Here is a 20,504-nt window from a genome sequence, read left to right as displayed (position 1 = left end):
GTAAAATCAGCTTCAGAACACAACCTCTTGTGAATTTATTGGCGTGGGCATTGGTGACTGTTGCAAATTCTGGTTGTGACTTGGTCTCCCTGGTGAGTCTGGCAGGTGAGCGTTTGCTGGTTTCTCCCTGGAGCTGTGATAACCTGAATTATCTGTGCCCAGAGTATCGTACAAGAGTCTCTGGTGCTGGGGGATTCCTGCAAAGTTCTGCTTTACACCCACACATCGGGGCGTGTGGACACAGGGAAGATTCTATTTGAAAGTGGGAGTAACGGGGCAGCAGCGCAGGCAAATAATAGACTTTTATCAGTGACCTCAGGTGGGTGTTAATGTCTGTACCGTAATGTGGAGGTGCAGCACTCCAGGAAATCAGCATTAACCATTCACTCTTGTTCAAGTCTTTGTTACAGCGTGACCTCTTGCACCCGACGTGTTTGTGTTATGGCGTTTTTAGCTGAGGTTCTTTCCACAGGGCTGTTCATTGCAGGGCTGTGTGGCAAAGAAAACCGAGCTGGAGCTTGTTGCGCTCTTCCAAGTGAGACAGATAATCGGCAGTGTCAGGTTTGTGGTTGGACTCCATGATCCTAAGGGTCTTTTTCCAACCCAAACGGTTCTGTGATTGTGGAGCAGAACCAAAGCTGAGCCAGAATTCAGACACTGTGGCTGGGGAGCTCCAGACTGCTGCTTTGGGATGGATCGGGGGTCCTTATTTAGTTACAGAGATAAGTTCACATGGAGACGTTCCCTCCTTCAGCCTCTCACAAACAAGAGAGGTCACTGTCCCCCATGGATTTCCTCAATAAATGCTGCTTATACCTAATTTAAAATACAAATAGTGAAACCCTTCAGGAGTATCACAAGCTCTACCAGCTGACTTTCCTAAACTTGTTCTGCAAGTAGAAAAGACGATGACAGCAAACGGGGAGGAGTGGTGACACTGGAGGCTGTGCTGCCATCCAGAGCCCTGAAGAGCGGGACAGGGAAACATTTAATGAAATAGAACAAGGGCAAGTGTAGAGTCTTGAATCTGGGCAGGAACAACCCCAGGTTCCAGTGTAAGTTGGGAAATGACCTATTAGAGAGCAGCGTAGGGGAAAGGGACCTGGGGGTCCTGGGGACAGCAGGGTGACCACGAGCCAGCACTGGCCCTTGTGGCCAGGAAGCCAATGGGACCTGGGGTGGGTTAGAAGGGGGTGGTCAGTAGGTCAGAGAGGTTCTCCTGCCCCTCTGCTCTGCCCTGGGGAGACCACACCTGGAATCTTGTGTCCAGTTGTGGCCCCTCAGTTCCAGCAGGACAGGGAACTGCTGGAGAGAGTCCAGCGCAGCCACCAAGATGCTGCAGGGAGTGGAGCATCTCCCGTGTGAGGAAAGGCTGAGGGAGCTGGGGCTCTGGAGCTGGACAAGAGGACACTGAGGGGGGACTCATTCCTGGGGATCAATATGGAAAGAGGGAGTGTCAGGAGGATGGAGCCAGGCTCTTCTGCGTGAAAACCAGTGATAGGACACGGGGCAATGGGTTCAAACTGGAACACAGGAGGTTCCACTTGAATATGAGAAGCAACTTGTTGGGGTGAGGGTGGCAGAGCCTGGCCCAGGCTGCCCAGGGGGGTTGTGGAGTCTCCTTCTGTGCAGACATTCCAACCCGCCTGGACACCTTCCTGTGTAACCTCATCTGGGTGTTCCTGCTCCATGGGGGGATTGCACTGGATGAGCTTTCCAGGGCCCTTCAACCCCTCACACTCTGGGGTTCTGGACCGGTTCCCTGAAGCCCGTGCTCTGTTCCCCACAGGCCATCCTGCAGCTGGACAGCCCCGGCTCAGCCCTCTCCATGCACAGCTCCCTGCAGCACCAGCCCTACGTGATGGGCGAGCACACGCTGACCTGCGCCCTGTCGCCCCGCGGACACGCCGCCCAGGTCAGATTCCTTCTTTTCCATAGCACGTTGATTTTCGTGGCCTCCAGCAACCGGCTCATGGTGACGACGTCGAGGTTTCCTGCGCTGTTTGCTGGAAACCGGCACCGCTGGGAGCTGGATCAGCTCCGGGGCTCGGCAGAGGTGCAGAACCACGCCGTGGTGTTTGTCTGTCTTTCCTTTCTTCCTGTATTTTACCACTGCGTATGGAATCTCTTTCCACCGCTGGAAGTATTTCTTAATGAAGGATGAAGACAAAAAGGAGGAAAGGAGGGAAGCAACTGTTTCCTACTGGTTAGAAAAGATTGATGACTGAAATTATCAGTTTTTTTCTGATGTAGTTTGATTCACCTTCAGCAGCTCATCGGCTTTAGTCCCCTTGATTCCAGACCCAGTTACTGCAGCAGGAGACAAAGGAGCTTAGTGCCTGTTGCACTGGATGCATAAAGAGCTTTAAGCAAGAAATGCAAATATCAGCCACATCCTAATACTGTTGCAGCTTCCAGGGTGGAGAACGTGAATCCAGACGTGGTGTGAGGATTGAGACTGAAATATGTATGGGCTTTTGGGTTCTGTTGTTGTTTTGTTGCCTTTTTTGGAGTGCTGGTCCCTGTGAGCCCCGTTCCAGAGCTCCCGGTCCCTGCACGTGGCTGCTCCTGCTCAGCCACGTGGCTTTGGGATCCCATTCTGCACTTCAGCTTTTCCCCTTCGCTTTTGCTCAGCACCAGAGAAAGTTTGACTTGAGGTGTCCTTGTCACAAGGAACTTCAGTCCATTACTACAGCAGGGAGGGAAAAAACATCATCCACACATGTAATAGTACGTCCCGCGCTGACAGAGCCGTCAGTGGGGTTTGCACTGAGCATCACAGTGAATTTCAGATTTCTTTTTAACCAATAGGTTCTGTACTGACCATTGGCCTGGATCGTGGTCTGGTTTGTATTGACACTTTCTTCTGCTTTACTGAAAAGCATCATTAATTATCAAGTCCACAGGGTGGCTGTGTGGTGTGTAGGATTCCTGTTTTTAACGACATACGGCGCCAATAGGACATTTCTGGTAGGGCCATAGTTGTTAAATAACACCTGTGGTGGTTCAGGACATAGGACGATACCCAGGCTGAGATTTGGGACACGGGTAGCTCTGGGAGCAGACTAAAAACGCCCCTTTCAAGCAAGTCCGCAGCTGGTGTGCAGGTGCAGAGCCCGTTCTGTGGAGAGCAGTGCTGATGAGCTTTCCCTCAAGTCCAGAAAACACAAAAAATTAGCTCCCTTAGCACTGAAAAACAAGCAAAATATCATTCCTTGAAGTGCTCCCGCTAAGGAATGTCTGTCCAGGCTGCTGTGGGAGCTGCTTTGTATAGCAGTGCCCTATACCTCGTGTAGCCACAGAACAGCGTGCCTTTGTCACTGTAAATGTTTCATCGAGCAGAGTTCGGCGCTGACAAAGAGCCGCATTCACGCGCTCTTCTCAGAATAATATGTTTTTCCAGCTGTGCATTTGGTGATACAGAGAGAGGCTGAAACTGATGCCAGCGGCACAGTCACAGCGGTCATGTAGGTGCTCGTTTAATTACATTATCACAGGATGGTTTGGGTTGGAGGGCCCTTCCCAGCCCCTCTGCCCCCCCTGCCATGACAGGGACATCTTCACCAGCTCAGGTTGCTCAGAGCCCCGTCCAGCCTGGCCTGGGATGTCTCAGGGATGGTTCATCCACCACCTCTCTGCCCAACCTGGGCCAGGCTCTCACCACCCTCAGGGCCAACAATTCTTCCTCATGTCCAGCCTGAATCTCCCTCCTTTAGTTTAAACCATCACCCCTTGTCCTGTCACAACAGGCCCTGCCCAAAAATCTGTCCCCATCAGCCCCTTTTAAGCCCAGAAAGGCCACACTAAGGTCTCCCCGGAGCTTCTCTTCTCCAGCTGAACACCCCAACTCTCTCACCTGTCCCCAGCAGAGCTGTTCCAGCCTCGGGTCATTCCTGGGGCTCCTCTGGCCCCTCTCAGCAGGTCCATGTGTGTCCTGTGCTGTCCCCAGAGCTGGACCAGCACTGCAGGGGGGTCTCACCAAGGGGACAGTCCCCTTCCTCCTCCTGCTGCGGGTGACACAGCCCAGGACACGGTTTGTTTCTCAGCTGCAAACTCATATTGTGCTTGTCACTGTTCTCCGCTTGGACATGGAGCCATTGACCCCAACTCTTTGAGTGCCGCCATCCAGCCAACTGCTCCCCCACCGAGGGTCCGTCCCTCCAATCCGCGTCTCGGCTTTGGAGACGGGCTGTCGTGCGGGACGGTGTCAGGCTCTGGCACAAGCCCAGGTCGATGGTGTTGGTCGCTCTTCCCTTATCCCCCAGCGCATTGACCCCCTCCTGGAAGGCTGGATTTGTCAGGTATGATTTGTTGTCACCGATCTCCTCATTTTCCATGTGTCTCAGCGCAGTTTCCGGGAGGATCTGCTCCATCATCCTGCCGCTCACTGGCCTGTGTTTCCCCAGGTCTGCCTTTTATCCCTTGTTAAAAATGAGGGTGTATTTCCCTTTTTGCGGTCGGTGAGAGCCTCACCGCTGCCACGGCTTCTCCAGCGTGCTGGGCAGTGGCTCAGCAGCTTCACCCCCAGAACCTCGGGTGCATCTCGCCGCGTCCCCTGGGCTCGTGCACCTCCAGCTTCCTTGCATGGGCTCCACCCTGACTGTTTCCTGCACAGGAGTTTTGTTCCTGTAATTTTGCTGCTAATGTCTGAACTCGGTACTGCCGAAATAACAAAAATGTGGGGAGACTCTTATGCCGGTGAAGGAGGATGCGCAGCCGGGGTGTGGATTCGGAGCACGGCTGGTGTCACCCCAGTCGCTGTCAATGCGCTGGCACAGCTTTGCACAAATGCCAAATCCAGCTGTGCTTCGGGGATGAATTCCTTGCCTTTATTTTTATCGGTGAGGTGGTCATAAGAGGGAAAACCGCGTTTCTGCGTCTGTTCTTGGCTGCGGTGTGTCCGTCCCCCTCGCCCATGGGTTCTGCGCCGGTGCCGCAGCAGCACTGAGCTCGAGGCTCCGTTTGCTGCGGGCATCTCCTCTGGAAGCCTCCAACTCCGTCTGAAGGAATAACCCTCATCTTTAATTCATTGTACCGTGTCCAAATGAGAGCTGGCACCGACCTCTGGAATAGGTGTTTTTGGAAAGGGAAGGCTGAAGGCTTTGGAGTTATGTGCGTAAGTAAAAGATGAACATGAATTCCACGTATCCATTTATCCGATGCTCTTTCTAATAGTGATAATCTTCAAATTAGTTTAGAATACATTCAGAAAAGAGGTTGAGATTCCAACTCTGCGTTTTTAAAGGTTTTTCCGGTTCTTTGGGCCTGCAGTACTGACCGTGACGGCTGCGGAGCTTGGGCACTTCGGCACCTTGTTTTCGGGAGCCATGATTTCACTTCACGTTCATTGTACATCACAGAAAGCAGACGGGTGTAGTCACCCCATGAGAAACGAGCGCTGCATGAGCAGCTTCTCAGGGACAGAACCTGGCCTTGGGGTTTCTGGAGATATAATAATAACAATAATTCTGCTCAGAAATGAGGTGAACAGCCCCCCCAGTGGTGCGTCACATTCTGCCCAGCGAACTTGGAGTAAAACCCCTACGCTGCCGTGCACTGTGATTTGCTGTCTCATGAAATACGTTCCGTGGGACGCAGTTTTACAGCAGTTCCCGGTCGTTCGCTCTCTCAGGCGATTTGTGCCCAGGTTTTGGGTTGTGGTGTCGCTCATTCGCTGCGTTAGACAAATCCGCGCTGCTGCTTCTGAAAGCCCGTGATACCGAACCCTCATCTTTGCCTTTCAGGCTGAAGTTGTGAAGACAGAAGCGAAGGAGGCGGAGCCCAGCAGAGGAAGGTATGTCTGGTCTGTCTTTCCACTAGTTAATCATGTTTCCGTTTTTCTTTGCATGTTTTTTTCTCTTAGCAAGAGGAAGGTTTTTAGCTGGTTGTTTCTGGGGAGGATTCTTTAGTGTATTTTGAGTCATGTCTATGAGAGCTGCTGGCAGCTCTTTTACCCCAGGTCCTGCAAAGTTTGTTTGGAGATACATGTTGGTAAGACAGTTTCTGTTGTATTTAACCGGGCAGTGATTGCTTTATCTCGTCTTTCCTCTGTCAGAGCGTCTGACTCTATTGGTTTTGTTTCCAAATGCTAAAAATAAACTGAAACTTCCCTGTTTAACTTATTAACATTAATTTCATGCTGCGATACGTGTCCCTGAATTGATTTTCAAGTGTGTTTAGATGCTCCATCAGAACCTGGAAACGCAAACTGGTGGTTTTGACATGTGCCATTTCAGATTGTTTTACGGATATTGGTTGTAGCAAAATTTCCGATTGTACAGTAACTATTGGTTGGGTTTAGAGCTCGATTCACGTTTTGGGAATGCTGTTATAGATGGGTAGATCGTTCCAAGAGCTCTTGTTACCGAATCTGACTTAAAGCACCTGGTGTGCCAGTGCGGCTTGAGCCTGTCCGTGTGTTCTGGAGACCAGCGGGTTGTGTGGGAGGCACGGGGTGGGTGTTGCTGTGGAAGGAGACAGAAGTGGGGCATGTTGGGCACAGCACCAAAGCTTGGGTTTAATTAAGCGTTCTGTGCCGGGGTGCCAAACCTGGGCCTTGAGCTGCCTTCTGGGCTTCGCGCTCTGACTTATCCAGGTCCTGTTGTGCTGCACAGATGGAAATCTCAGTGGTCTGTAGGACAAACAAGGTTTAATCCATGTCAGAATATCTTCTGTGTTGTAAACCAACATTCTGGCGGAAAAACCAAACAAGACAGCCCCGAGACACACTGAGCCTAAAACGTTTGTGAGTGACGAGTTTAAACTGGGGACAGGTCTAAGCAGCCCCTTGGAGACGGGTGTGGTCTTTGGAGCAGAATTCGGATCCCTTCTTGTCTCTCCTCTCACATTTCACAGAGCCCCAGGCTGGCGGGGCTGCAGGAGCTCTGTGGATCCCCAGCCCAGCCCTGTCACGCAGGGTCCCAGAGCAGATCACGCAGGGTCCCAGAGCAGATCACGCAGGGTCCCAGAGCAGATCACGCAGGGTCCCAGAGCAGATCACGCAGGGTCCCAGAGCAGATCACGCAGGTGGGTCCAGGCGGGTTTGAATGTCCCAGAGCAGGAGATTCCACACCTGCTCTGGGCAGCCTGGGCCAGGCTCTGGCACCTCCCAGCAAACAAGTTTCTGCTCATGTTCCGATGGAGCCTCCTGTGTTTCAGTCTGTGCCCATTGCCCCTCACCCTGGCGTTGGGCACCACTGAACAGAGTCTGGTCCATCCTCTGACACCCACCCTGAGATACCGATCCATTGATCACATCCCTCTCAGCTTCTCTTCTCCACTCAACAGCCCCAGCTCTCTGTGTCTCCTCAGCACAAAGATGCTCCAGACCCCTCAGCATCTCCGTGTCCCTCCCTGGACTGTCTCCAGTGATTTCTTGTCCCTCTTGAACTGGGGAGTCCAGCACTGGACCCCATTCTGCCAATGGGGCCTCCCCAGGGCAGAGCAGAGGGGCAGGAACAACCTCCCTGACCTGCTGCTCACACTCTTCCCCACACACCCCAGGTCCCATTGGCCTCTTGGCCACAGGGCACATTGGTGACTCATGGTCACCCCGTTGTCCCCCAGAGCTCCCAGGTCCCTGCAGAGCTGCTTTCAGCAGGTCCCCCAACCTGTGCTGGTGCCGGGGGCTGTTCTGCCCAGCTGCAGGCCCCCACACTTGCCGTTGTTGAGTCCATCAGGTTTTCTGTGGCCAGGGCTCTGCATGGCAGCGCAGCCTCTGCTGGCTCAGCCCGTCCTCCCAGTTTGGGATGGGCAGCAAACGGGCCGGGGTGCGCTCGGGCTCTTCACCCAGGTCTGTGATGAGCGGGGCAGCAGAGGACGGTGCCCACGGCTCCGGGGGAAACCTTGGTGTCCACTGCCAGACACAGCGTTTCCATCTGCGCTCAACTCCAGTTGTTCCAACCTTCATCTTCTTGCTGCCATTGTGCTGGGAGTATTCCCAGCATGGCCAGCCTCTCTGGTCTTTATTTTCATGAGGGTTTATACAACTGTGCAGCCTTTCTCACATCCATCGGTTGTGAGAAACCATAGCACAGGCTGCTCCATTGTACGTAACCACGGATTAATTATGTGTATTTGCTGCTTTTGTGTCTTTTCCAGCGCTTGGCGAGATTGTCAGTGTTGTTACCTTGGCACCTTTCCCTCTAGAGACGCGTGAGGTGTTGGGATGCTTGTTTTCTCAAGCTTTGGGGAAAAGGGACACAGACATCTCCAGTTTCCCGAGATCGTGCACAGTTTGTTTCTTTCCGAGAGGACTAACGCGCTTCCCGTAACCCAAGTGCTCTGAGAGCTCCGGCCTCTGCTTTGTCATGCTGGGCTCTGTGACGCTAGAGCTGACAGTGGGGTCAGTCAGTGAAACCGGAGCCTGGCCCAGGGGATGTCTCCTGTTCCCGCTCCCGTGCCAGCTCACTGCACGTTAGAACCAAAGCGACCTCTCCCTCCCCTTAAACCCGAACCAGAAACACAAAATGAAGCTTCTCAGCCTCCTGGCTGCTGGAGGAGCTCTCCAGGCCTGTGGCTGCAGAGCCTGCCCTCTCCAAACCAAACTGCCCCAACCCCTTTGGCCAGGGACACCGAAGCTTTAGTTTTGCTCTGTATGTGCTTGTGCACTCTGCTTTGTCTCTGGGGACCTGAATTTTGGGGGTGGGAGCGCCGAGCTCACAGGGCGACAGGTCTGACTGCACGTCATGTAATTCAACATGTAAGAGCCTTGCGGTACTGAGGTGGATTGGACAGAAGCATAAAACAAATCAGCTCAATATTTTTAACCATTTTAACCCTGACAGGCAGATTTCCAAATGCGAAGCGCTAATGCATCAGGAGACCCCCCCACCACTGGCGTCAAGAGGTTCCTGGTAACTGTAGAATTCTCAATGTAGTTTGATTTCTTCTTTTCTTGTTTTTTTTTTAAATGCATTTAGCTCTGGCTTCAAAACTGATCCGGAGGCGTCAGGAGCGGTGCAAACAGCAGCTGCTCCTCCTCCAGCAGAGCCCAGCGTGGCAAAGCAAGGACCCGCTTCCCCCTGTCCCAGCGCAGAGGAGGCGTCGGCGCTGCAGACGGAGCCCTCTGAGTCCCGGCGCGATGGAGCCGCCACGGCAGCTGCCCCGGCACCGGCACCGGCGGCTGCGGAGAAGGTGGACGCTGGAGCTGAAGCGGCTGTGGCGTCTGTCAGACCCGCTGCTGCTGAATCATCTCAGGCGAGGTCAGAAGCGGCGCTGCCGCCGCCCAGTGCTGAGAAAGAAGAGGCGGTTAAAGATCGTCCTGAACCAGCGTTGTTTGAACCTGCTGCTGTATCCGCATCGGAGGAGGATGTTGAAGAGCAGGACAAAGCGTTCTCTGCTCCTGCCCTTGGTTCAGCAGGGCTGTCGGCCGCGGGTGGGGATGAAGATGTGCCATCGGTGGGTTTGGCAGCAGGGGAGCCCACCGGAGCCGTCCCCGCGGCGCTGCCCCCCGAGCCCGACGCGCCCGCGGTGGAGATGGCGCCAGCCGGCGCCGCGCAAACAAACCAGTTGGGTGCACCCGAAAAAGATACTGTTTGTGATGCTGTGAAAACTGAGCAAGAAATACCTGTAATTGCGGTAACAGAGAAGAAACCTGTGCTGCAAACCGGGGCGGCCACTGAGGAGCAACTGGATGTGGCTGGAGCAGCCGCGGAGCTGAAAGCAGAAGAGCCTGTGCCCACGGTTGGAAGAGCCGCAGAGGAGAACCCCCAAGAGCTTTTGGTCAAAACTGAAGCAGAAACTGAGAAGAAACTTGAAAACTCGGTGAACAAGGTTGACACTGCTATGGAAGATGCTCCAAATGCTGTCAGTGAGAATGACGAGGGAGGTTCAACCAAAGCTCATCAAAGTAAAGGAACAGGAGCAGCAAAAACTGATGAAACCCGCAAAGCGGTGACGTTGAACTCCTCTCTGTCCATCAAAGACTCGTCCTGTGTGGGTAAAACGATTTTAAAGGCGGTGGTGTATCTGCCAGATATATCCAAGTCCAGGTGTCCGGCCTGGAGAAACCAGCCCTGCCTCTGGAAAGGGGGCGAGCAGAAAACTCCCTCGAAGCCGGAGACGCGGAGCCAGACGGCGCTGGCGAGGAGAGCGGCGTCGAAGGAAGAGGCTCCTCCGCGGGCCGGCAGGGGCAGAGCCAGCAGGAGCTGTGTCGCGGCCGCAAAGGGGGGGAACGGGAGGAATTCATCGCAGCAGGAGAAGGAACCTCGGGCTGGTTCCAAACCGGCCCAAGACGGGGAGAGTAGAATCTGCAGCGGGAAGAAAGACGCCGGCAGCACTAAGGTGAGGAGGGCAGGAAGGCTGGTTCAGTCCCTGATAATGTCATTGTCACTTACAGAATGAATCCTGCCTGCGTTTGCTAACGTAAAGATATGTAAATCCTTTTGGGTTTGGGACAGTCTGATAAGGGTGACTTGCAAACCACCTAATCAGACTGTCCTTGCACCTTCACACCTTTTGAACCCGCACAATGAGTCGAGCGGCTTTAACGCTCATCTCGAGACTATTGGATGAAGTGTCCTTTAGCTGAACGTTGCTCATTATACACTAAAGTGAATATGTAACCCATATGCAAATGTGTAGCCAGTTGGCTCTTCAGGTGTGAACATAAGAAGAGTTTGTATATAATGGCTGTTCCTTTTCTCGCTGGCTTTGTTCAGCATCCAGACTGTGCAACTGTAATAAACAATATCGCCCCTCTGTGTGCTAAATTGGGCTCATTTGCATGCACACCCCGTGAAGAACCTGTTTGGGGACGAGCTGCGTGCTGCGCGCAGCTGCTGAGCGTGGGACAGGAGGTGTCGCTCCCGTTCCATAGGCCTCTGTGCTGCTTTGGGCCAGCAGAGCAGTTGCCGTGACGAGCGGGGCAGCCGGTTGCTCTGGGATGCCGTGTGTGCGGCGCCCGCGCGCGCCTGCTTGGAAAACACCCCTTGGAAAAACACAGCAAGGTATTTTTGAAGCGAGTCTTTACTGAGTGCGGTAACTTCGTGTCCTTGGATTTGCTCGGCATGGCAATTATTAAGTTGTTCTGTGGTTTTGTGAGCTGACAGGTGCTCTGTTGAGTCCTGCTCAGCGCCGCGCTGTGCCCGTGGCTTGCTGCCCGGCCTCTGGGCAGCATCCAGACAACTTCAAAGCTTCATTACAGGAAAATAGAGCTGCTTTCGTTTTATTGTTTGTTTTCTCCTGTGGACAGGTTGGTTGACTTAACAGATTTCATGTCTTTTGTCTCCGTTTTGCAGGTGTCTGTTGCTGGCAATGCTAAACCTGCCAAAGGGGGCAGCAGCGGCGTGAATCAGAAAGAGGTGAGGAGGGAGCCACAGCTCAGCTTGAATCCCATGGTCCTGGATGTGGTGTGTGTGTGTTTGAAGAGTCCTTAGCGTCCTTCACCAGGGAATTATTTGAAGCGAGTCTTCACTGAGTGTGGGAACTTGCTCAGAAGGGGGATTATCAAGTTGTTCTGTCCTTTTGTGAGCTGGTATTTGCTTTGTCGAGTCCTGCGCAGATGCTGCTGCTGCTCAGAGGCTGCGACGCACCATGGTAGGATGGAATATTTTGAAAACCAACTTCAGAACAGTTCAGTGCAGAAATGGAATGCATGGCTTGGGCTGGAGTGGATATTTGGGTGTGTTTTACTGTCTAAAATGGATGTATTGGTTGATTTCAAGTACCCACCTCGCCCACCTTACCCCCGTCCCGCCGCGGGGCTGGAGCTGGAGCCAGCGGGACACACAATCAGTTTGCTGGATCGAAACGTGTAATTAGTCTCCTGTTTCGTAGCAGCGGATAATTAGGGAAGAGACGGAGGTGTCGACACGGGACAGTGGGGTTTTTGAAGGATGCTCTGGGGCTCTCAGATTTCCACTCGTCCCCTGCAAGTCATTGCAAAAATGTGCGTGGAGTTTTCAGGGCCTGGGTGTTTTAACAGACACACATTTTGTCGGTTCGTCTGCTGTTTTTTTAAAAACTCTTTGGGTTTCTGCATTGAATCTGCTTACTTCACGCAAATCGTGGTGATGAAAACGCTGAGGCTGAAGGCCTGACGGTTGTTTTTCTACCCTCAAGTTGCTTTTCCTTCTTTTCCCTCCTTGTGCTGTTCAGCGCCCGGATGCTTTTCATGGGCGCCCTGTGGCTGGCGGCGTTTGGCGCTGGCTGAGCGTTAAACCTGCTTTAATTCCCGTTTTTACCCTCCCTAGGAAGAGAAGCTGTTTCCGTTCAACCTGGATGAATTTGTGACGGTGGACGAGGTCGTGGAGGAGACGGAGCCCCCGGTTCGACCGCGGCGGAACCCCCCCCGGGCCAAGAGGAAAGCGGCTGCGCGGCCCCAGCCCAGCTGCGAGCCCCCTGCCAAGCGGAGGAGAGCCCGGAGCTGCGCCGGCCGCGCCGCCGAGCGCCCGCCCGCCTTCCTCACGCTGGATGAGACCGAGGAGGAGGAGGAGGAGGTGACCGCGCAGCTCATGGCCGTGGCCAATCTGGAGGCGCTGAGCGAGCTGCAGGGCCTGGTGGTGGTGGACGAGGTGATGGAGGAGGAGGAACCGCTCTCGGAAGCCGTGAAGGACCCGCAGGCGCTCGTCACCTTGGACGAGCTGTCGGAGCAGGACGAGCCGGGCTCCCAGAAGGACGTTCCTGGTTCGGCGTTCGAGGAGCCGGATTTAAAAGCCGAGCCCTTGGTGACGGTGGATGAGATCGGGGAGGTGGAGGAGCTGCCGCTGAACGAGCCCGCGGGCCTGAGCGCGGAGGACGCCGCGAAGCACAAGGAGGACGAGAAGGGGGATCCCGCAGACACCTCCTCGCAGGTCCCCGACGACCCCAGCGCGTTGGTGACGGTGGACGAGATCCAGGAGGACGCGGACGACAACCCTCTGGTGACCCTGGACGAGGTCAACGAGGACGAAGACGATTTTCTGGCCGATTTCAATCGTCTGAAGGAAGAACTGAACTTCGTGACGGTTGACGAAGTTGGAGAGGAGGACAAGGAGGAGGAAAATCCTTTCCCAGCGAAAAACCTGAGCAGGGGGGAGGAGGATGAAGATGTTGTGGCTGCGGCAGGGCCGGAAGAAATGGGAGTTGTGGGAGAGACCAGGCCAGAAGTTGTGCCTGCAAACGCAAAGCCCAGAGGTAAGGAGGCCCTCCTGGCTTCTAGAAAAATAGTAGAAAACATGAATATAAAGTGTAAAATAAGATGCTTGTGCTCAGTGCCGAGCGCACAGAGATCCTGGTTGCAAATGGGGAGCTGGGAAATCGCAGATCTTTGGCAAAGTTAATGAAAGAGATACTGGGGAAACAAAAACCCCCACAACAAACCAAACCAAACCCACAAAACACCAGCCCAAACGCCCACAAAACACCAGCCCAAACGCCCACAAAACACCAGCCCAAACGCCCACAAAACCAAACCCCCAAAAACCAAAACCAAACCCCCACAAAAACACCAAACCAAACCTCCCCCCCCAAAAAAAACAAACCAAACCCCCACAAAAAAAACTCCCCCAAAAAAAACAAACCAAACCCCCACAAAAAAACTCCCCCCAAAAAACCAAACCAAACCCCCCCAACAAACCAAACCAAACCCCCACAACAAACCAAACCTCCCCAAAACACCAAACCAAACCCCCCCAAACCAAACCCCCACAACAAAAAACCAAACCAAACCCCCCCAAAACCAAACCAAACCCCCCCAAAACTAAACCAAACCCCCACAAAACCAAAAACAAACCCCCAAAACACCAAACCAAACCCCCTCAAACCAAACCCCCACAACAAACCAAACCAAACCCCCACAACAAACCAAACCAAATCCCCACAAAAAAACAAATCAAACCCCCAAAAACCAAAACCAAACCCCCAAAAACCAAAACCAACCCCCTCCCCAAACCAACCCAAACCCCCCCAAAAACCAAACCAGACCAAAAACACAAGCAAAAAAAACCAAAAATCAAACCAAACAAAAAACCCCAACAAACCCCAAACCCCAGAAAAACCCCAGAACAGAAAAACCAGACTGAGAGTGACCAGCGGCCCGAAGGTGGGGTGTTTATTCATTTATTTTACAGTGCATCTTCGTGTCGGTCTAAGCTGAAGCGGCATGTGGGTTTGGAGTGTTCCCCTTAGGAGTTTGCCAGCTTTCAGTGGCTGGAAACGCAGCTTACACAGTTTTAAAAATGTGTGTATATATCTATCTATTTTTGTACAAAAGCGTTGAGAGCCCTTGAGCTCCCCGGGGAGCCGCTGGAGCCACGGGCGCTCCCGGGGGCTGGTCAGGAGTTGGCAGCGGCAGAGAACTGTGTGACAAAGGGTTCAACGCGGCAAGTGGAGGATTTGGTGAGGCCGGCGCGGGTCCCGGGACCGGCTCCTGTTTCGCCGTCACTTTTAAGACATTTGTAAAGACCCCATGGTGCGTCCAGAAGCGCGTTGGGCGGGTTCCCTGCTCCGCTGCCTTGGGTCTCACACATGGGAAACTTCACATCTCGCAGACAGAAAATGGGCAAAAAGTGCGTTTGGCAGCCAGAAAACTGGCACTGATTCGGTATTTTCCGCTTCCTCGCACTCAGGTCCCTGTCACTGCTCAACACCTGATTGTTACCATTGTGCCCTATGTCCTGGGAACATTCTGTGCGGCGACTGCGCCGGTTTGGGAGCAAAACTTTGGGTACAGATCACACATTATTGGTGCACGGAGCACAGTGGCTTTTGGGCAACGCTTTTCTGGACCCCGCGCTGGTTTTATAGCGCGATCTTGTCGCGGGTTGATGAATAACACGGTGTTTTTCACCTTCATTCCTGCAGCGCTTCCCGGCCCCGCGGAGGCCTGAGGGGACACGGGGCAGGCGGAGGCCCAGGTGACGCCATGAGGAGGAGGATTCTTCACTGAATTAAACCTTGGGGTCCAGTCCATTTTGTGTATTTTGTTATGACCGGATTTGTAGTTTTGTTTCAGAAACGAACATTCACGTTGTATAAATTTTGAGCTCCGGAGAGACTAAAAAAAAAAAAACACAACCCAAAAGAGGTGGCTTTGTTGTATAGAAACCATCCGCTGGGAGGGACTTTTACAGGTGTCGACATGGAATAAATGTTCTTACTGTATAGTTACACGGGGTGCGTTCGCTGTGGTTTGTTGCATTCCGGTCACTGCGGGAGCCCCAGCTGTGGGGGTGCGGGGGCTGTGGGGGTGCGGGGGCTGTGGGGGTGCGGGGGCTGTGGGGGTGCGGGAGCCCCGGCTGTGGGGGTGCGGGGGCTGTGGGGGTGCGGGGGCTGGTGGGTGTGCGGGAGCCCCGGCTGTGGGTGTGCGGGGGCGGTGGGTGTGCGGGGGCGGTGGGTGTGCGGGAGCCCCGGCTGTGGGTGTGCGGGGGCGGTGGGTGTGCAGGGGCTGTGGGTGTGCGGGAGCCCCGGCTGTGGGTGTGCAGCAGCCCCGGCTGTGGGTGTGCGGGAGCCCTGGGTGTGCGGGAGCCCTGGGTGTGCAGCAGCCCCGGCTGTGGGTGTGCGGGAGCCCTGGCTGTGGGTGTGCGGGAGCCCTGGCTGTGGGTGTGCGGGAGCCCTGGCTGTGCAGGAGCCCCGGCTGTGGGTGTGCGGGAGCCCTGGCTGTGCGGGAGTTCCTGGTGGACATGGAGACCTGTGGATGGGGACACGATTCCTGGGGGACATCAAAACCCATGGTTGGGGACATGGTTCCTGGGGGACATTGAGATCCGTGGATGGGGACAAGGTTCCTTGGGGGACATTGAGACCCATCGATGGGGACACAGTTCCTGGGGGACGTTGAAATCTGTGGATGGGGACACAGTTCCTGGGGGACATCGAGACCTCTGGATGGGGACACGGTTCCTGGGGGACATCAAGATCCATTGACAGGGACGTGGTTCCTGGGGGACATTGAGACCCGCGGATGGGGACATCGAGACCTGTGGACAGGGACACGGTCGGTAAATCCTCCTGCTCCGCACCCTCCTCCCAGGACCCGGTTCTTCCCGTGGCGATGCTGGAGCGTGTCCGGTAACTCCAGGTAAGAGCAGAGCTGCTGCGGCCCCGGGAAGAGGCGCAGGAGCCGTGGGCAGCTGAACCGGGGGTTGAACGAAGCCGGCCTGTCCCCAGGGTGATGTGGGAAAACCAGACGTAGCAAAAATGAAGTAAAACCCCCAAACAGAATTCCAGAATGAGCCGTCACTGGTTCACTGAATGTTCCTCCCCTAAACGCATGGCGCTGCGCTTCGGTTCATCCCCTGACAAACAGTGCTGCAAATTAATTAGATTTTAGAGCTGGCGGTAATTGAAACGGCCTCGTGTGCCCCGTCCCCGGCTCCCTGGCTGCAAACACGGCGCTGTCGGGAAAACCCGCCGAGTTTCTCCAGCGGTTTCTCCTCCGCCCGTGCGGGTTTCTCCTCCAGCCATTGAAGGGTCTTGCGAAGAAACAGCGAGATCGTGGGGTCTGGGGGGGTCTCGGTGCAGCGCGATGGGGACGCGGGTGCTCCTGGTGAGGGACAGAACGTTAGTGCTGAGTGTCCAAGGGGAGCGAAGGGGACGGAGCTGCGGGGGGACGGGGACCCCGGGGGGAGTCCTGTGGGTGCCCTCGCTTTTAATCTTACCCATAATTATTACATTTCACCCATAATTACATTTCACCCATCGTTATATTTCACCCCAATGGGGTGCACGGCAGCGATGGGGCGAGCGTGGGGCTGGGGGGTCCTGGCAGGGACAGACCTCGCTGAGCTCTGCTGGGAAACCCAGGGTAAAAATAACCCATCACCTCCCCGAAATAGCCGGGGCCGCGGGTGTCCCCACCTGTCACCGCGGTGTCCCCACCTGTCACCGCGCGGCTGTGCCAAAGCGGGAGCTGGGGAAACTGAGGCAGGGGCAGGAGCGTTGGGGCTGTGCCCAGACACCCACCGCTGGGTGCCCGGCTCTGGGGGGACACCCCGCTTTGTGCCGGGCGGGTGTAGGGGTCACTCTGTGTGCGGCTCAGCTCCCCAAAACCCCCGTTCTCCCGCCCTGGGGGTGACATTGTCCCCCAGTGTCATAGGGAGGGGCTGGGGCTGCACCCAGGGGGTCCCTGGGGGGTGGGTGACAGGGGGGACCCAGCTGGACTCAGGGGTGTTGGGTGACCCCGATTGGGCTCACGGTGAGTGGGTGATAACGGGGAACCCCAGCTGGCGTCGGGTGGGGTTGGGTGACAAGGGGGGGAGCCCCAGTTGTTCTGGGTGGGGTGGGTGACAGAGGGGTCCCCGGTTGGGGTCAGGGTGGGTGGGTGACAATGAGGGACCCCAGGTGGGATCGGGGGGGGGTTGGATGACATGGGGGGACCCCGTTTGGGGTCAGGGTGGGGTGACGGGGGGGACCCCGGTTGGGGTCAGGGTGGGTGGGTGACAAAGGGGGACCCCAGCTGGGGTCGGCGGGGGGGTTGGTTGACAAAGGGGGACCCCGGTTGGGGTCAGGGTGGGTGGGTGACGGGGGGGACCCCGCTTGGGCTCGGGGCGGGTTTCTCCCTCCGGCAGCAGCCCCCACCATGGAAATGGAGCGAAGGGAAGAGCAGCTCCCGGTCCGGGGAGCAGAGCCCCCATCCCGAGTCCCCCGGGACACCCCCCTCCCCTGCCCGTGCCGGCGGGGGGCCGCCCCAGCCCCATCTCCTCCCCCCGCTCTCCCCGCCCCGGGGCCGTTCCCCTTTAAGGAGGCGGGTCCGGGGGGGCGCTCGGCCGGACGATGCTCCGCGTCTTCATCCTCCGCGCAGAGAATGTCCGCACGGCGGACGCGGACATCAGCGACGCGTACTGCTCCGCCAGCCTCGCAGGTGGGGGCGCGGGGGGTCTGCATGGGGGGGTCTGCATGGGGGGGTCGCGCCGGGCTCTGCCGCGGCACCGGGCGGGGGGGGGGGTCCTGAATCTCTGCCCCCTGCTCCGCGGGTCTCTGTATGATACACCCCCCCATATGATATTTCTGCCCCTCATACGATGTTCCCCCCTCTATATGATGTTTCCCCCCCATATGATGTTTCCCCCCCATATGATGTTTCCCCCCAATATGATTTCCCTCCCCCTCTATACGATGTTCCCCCCCATGATACTTGCCCCCCCTACAATTTTGCCCCCCCCCATACGGTGTTCCCCCCCATATGATATTCCTCCCCGATATGATGTTTTTCCCCCCCATATGATGTTTCCCCCCTCTATACGATGTTCCCCCCATATGGTATTTCGCCCCCCTCTATATAATGTTCCCCCCCAATTTGATATTCTCCCCCCATACGATGTTCCCCCCACACGCACTGGCTCTACGCGCCCCCCGCCGCGGGGCCTGGGTGCCCGGGACCCCTGTCCCCGTCCCTCCCTCCCCCCGCGCCCCCCCGGGGACATTGCTGAGCGGTGACAGCAGCAGCCCGGGCTATTTCTGGCCGCCGCTCCGCTCCCGGGGGAGGGGGGGACGCTGTGTCCCCTCCCTGCGCCCCCCGGGGTGAAGGGGTGGGACTGTCCCACGGGCGCATGTTGGGGACCCGCTGGACACCCCCCGTGTGCACCCCGAAACCCCCGACCCCCACCCGCCATGTCCTGTGGGCTTTGATTTTTGTGCCCCCTCCCCGGTTCAGCCGTTTCTCTGCCCGGGGCTGGGGGACTCTGCTGGGCCCCCCAGGTCCCCTGGGTGCTGACATGACCACGGGGGACCCAGCCTGGGTCCCCAGTCCCCCCACAAGGGGTGACAAGAGACACGAGGCAGCGGGTGAGCTGTCGCAGCCGCCTTGCAGCGTCCTTGGGGTGAAAAAGCAGCTTTTTGGGGCCGCGGTGACCGTGTGTCAGCACTTGTGCGCTCGCGCCTGCGGCTCCCGCCCCCGCGCCTGGTTCTGCACATGGGGACGTTCCTGGGGTCCCTGTCCCCGTGTCCCCATGCGTGGTCATGGCCGTGGGAGCCCCTCACCCACAGGGTCTGAGCAGCAGCTGCTCTGGGGACAGTGAGAAGGGGCAGGGGGTGGCACTGGGGATGTGCCCCCCAGCCACTGGTGTCAGCTGGGAGTGTGGGGGGCTCGGAAACCCCCATCAGCAGGACCCCCCCATGCTGATGTGTCCCCTCTGCTGTGACACCCCCAGGTCTGGGTGCCCCCCGGATGCTCTGTGTCCCTGGGGTGTCACCCCTGGGGTCCTGGTGCTCAGTGTCACCAGAGTCCTGTGCATGTCACACGTCCCATGCCCCACTGCTCCGACATCCCTGTGGTGTCCCTGTGGTCACAGCACCCCAGGTGCTCTGTCACATCCAGCCCCTTTTTGTACCCTTGGGGCTTCCAGCATCCCTGAGTCCCAGTGATTTCACATCCCTGAGTCCCGGTGATTTCACATCCCTGAGTCATGGTGATTTTGCATCCCCGAGTCCCAGTCATTTAATTCACTGTCCCCAGCATTTGCGGCATGTCCAGGTCCTGGTGATTTATTTCCCACCCCAGGAGCTGGCAGCATCCCCGCATCCCGGTGCTCCGGGATGCTCAGGGCTCACAGCATCCCCGCATCCCGGTGCTCCGGGATGCTCAGGGCTCACAGCATCCCCCCATCCCGGTGCTCCGGGATGCTCAGGGCTCATGGCATACCCGCATCCCGATGCTCAGGGCTCACGCAAGCCCATCCCCAGCATCCCTGCATCCTCATGATTTAATTTACTGTTTCTGGGGCTTGCAGCAGCCTGGGACCCTGGTGCTGCAGAATCCCCAGAGCCTGCAGCATCCCCAGGTTCTGGGGGTTTATTTACCATCCCCGGGGTTCGCAGCAGCCCCAGATCCCAGTGCTCGGGCGTCCTCAAGGTTCGCAGCATCCTTTGATCCTGGTGATACATTTACCATCCCCAGGGTTTGCAGTATCCCTGGGTCCTGGTGATTTGATTTGCCATCCTTGGATCCTGATGATTTGTTTACTGTCCCCAGGACTCACAGCATCCTTGAATCATTTATTTACCATCCCCAGGGCTCGCAGCTTCCCTGCATCCCAGTGATTTATTTGCCATCCCTGGGGTTCACAGCATCCCTGTATCCCATTTCTCAGGCATCCTCGAGGTTTGTGGCATTACTGGCTCCTGATGATTTAATTTGCCGTTTCTGGGGCTCACAGCATCTCCAGATCCTGGTGCTCAGGAATCCTTGGAGCCTGCAGCATCCCTGCATCCCAGTGACTTACCATCCCCAGGTCTTGCAGTATTCCTGGATCCCATTTCTCAGGCATCCTCAGGGTTTGTGGCATTACCGGGTCCCGATGATTTAATTTGCCATTTCTGGGGCTCAGAGCATCCCCAGATCCTGGTCCTTGGGCATCCTCAAAGGCTGCAGCATCAATGGATTCTGACGCTGTGGCATCCTCGAGGATGCAGCATCCCTGGCTCCCGATGATTTAATTTGCCGTTTCTGGGGCTCGCAGCATCTCCAGCTCCTGGTGCTCAGGCATCCTCAGATCGTGCAGCATCCCCAGGTTCTGGTGATTTATTTACCATCCCCAGGTCTTGCAGCATCATTGTATCCCATTTCTCAGGCATCCTTGAGGTTT

The 20,504-nt window shown here is 56.1% G+C and overlaps 2 protein-coding genes across 8 annotated transcripts in view; both read left to right on the top strand.

Moving 5' to 3' along the window:
* The window catches only part of ZNF638 (zinc finger protein 638), a 61,360-nt gene extending 46,270 nt beyond the window's left edge, over window positions 1–15,090 (top strand). For all 5 annotated transcript variants that reach the window (XM_082051891.1, XM_082051888.1, XM_082051889.1 and 2 more), the window contains exons 29-34: window positions 1,790–1,915; window positions 5,745–5,794; window positions 8,922–10,284; window positions 11,241–11,303; window positions 12,195–13,116; window positions 14,785–15,090. In XM_082051891.1, coding sequence (XP_081908017.1) covers window positions 1,790–1,915; window positions 5,745–5,794; window positions 8,922–10,284; window positions 11,241–11,303; window positions 12,195–13,116; window positions 14,785–14,810 — 2,550 coding nt within the window. In that variant the 3' untranslated portion in view covers window positions 14,811–15,090. The remainder of the gene's footprint in view (window positions 1–1,789; window positions 1,916–5,744; window positions 5,795–8,921; window positions 10,285–11,240; window positions 11,304–12,194; window positions 13,117–14,784) is intronic.
* Window positions 15,091–17,501: 2,411 nt separating this feature from the next.
* DYSF (dysferlin) overlaps window positions 17,502–20,504 on the top strand; it is a 101,981-nt gene continuing 98,978 nt past the window's right edge. For 2 of the 3 annotated variants that reach the window (XM_082051893.1, XM_082051892.1), the window contains exon 1: window positions 17,502–17,782. In XM_082051893.1, the coding sequence (XP_081908019.1) occupies window positions 17,695–17,782 (88 nt within the window). In that variant the 5' untranslated portion in view covers window positions 17,502–17,694. The remainder of the gene's footprint in view (window positions 17,783–20,504) is intronic. The other variant, XM_082051894.1, reaches the window with a different exon arrangement.

Source organism: Streptopelia decaocto (genome assembly GCF_964273445.1).
Source record: "Streptopelia decaocto genome assembly, chromosome: 4".
In the NCBI taxonomy this organism is placed as follows: domain Eukaryota; kingdom Metazoa; phylum Chordata; class Aves; order Columbiformes; family Columbidae; genus Streptopelia; species Streptopelia decaocto.
This window is presented reverse-complemented; position numbering and strand designations above follow the sequence as displayed.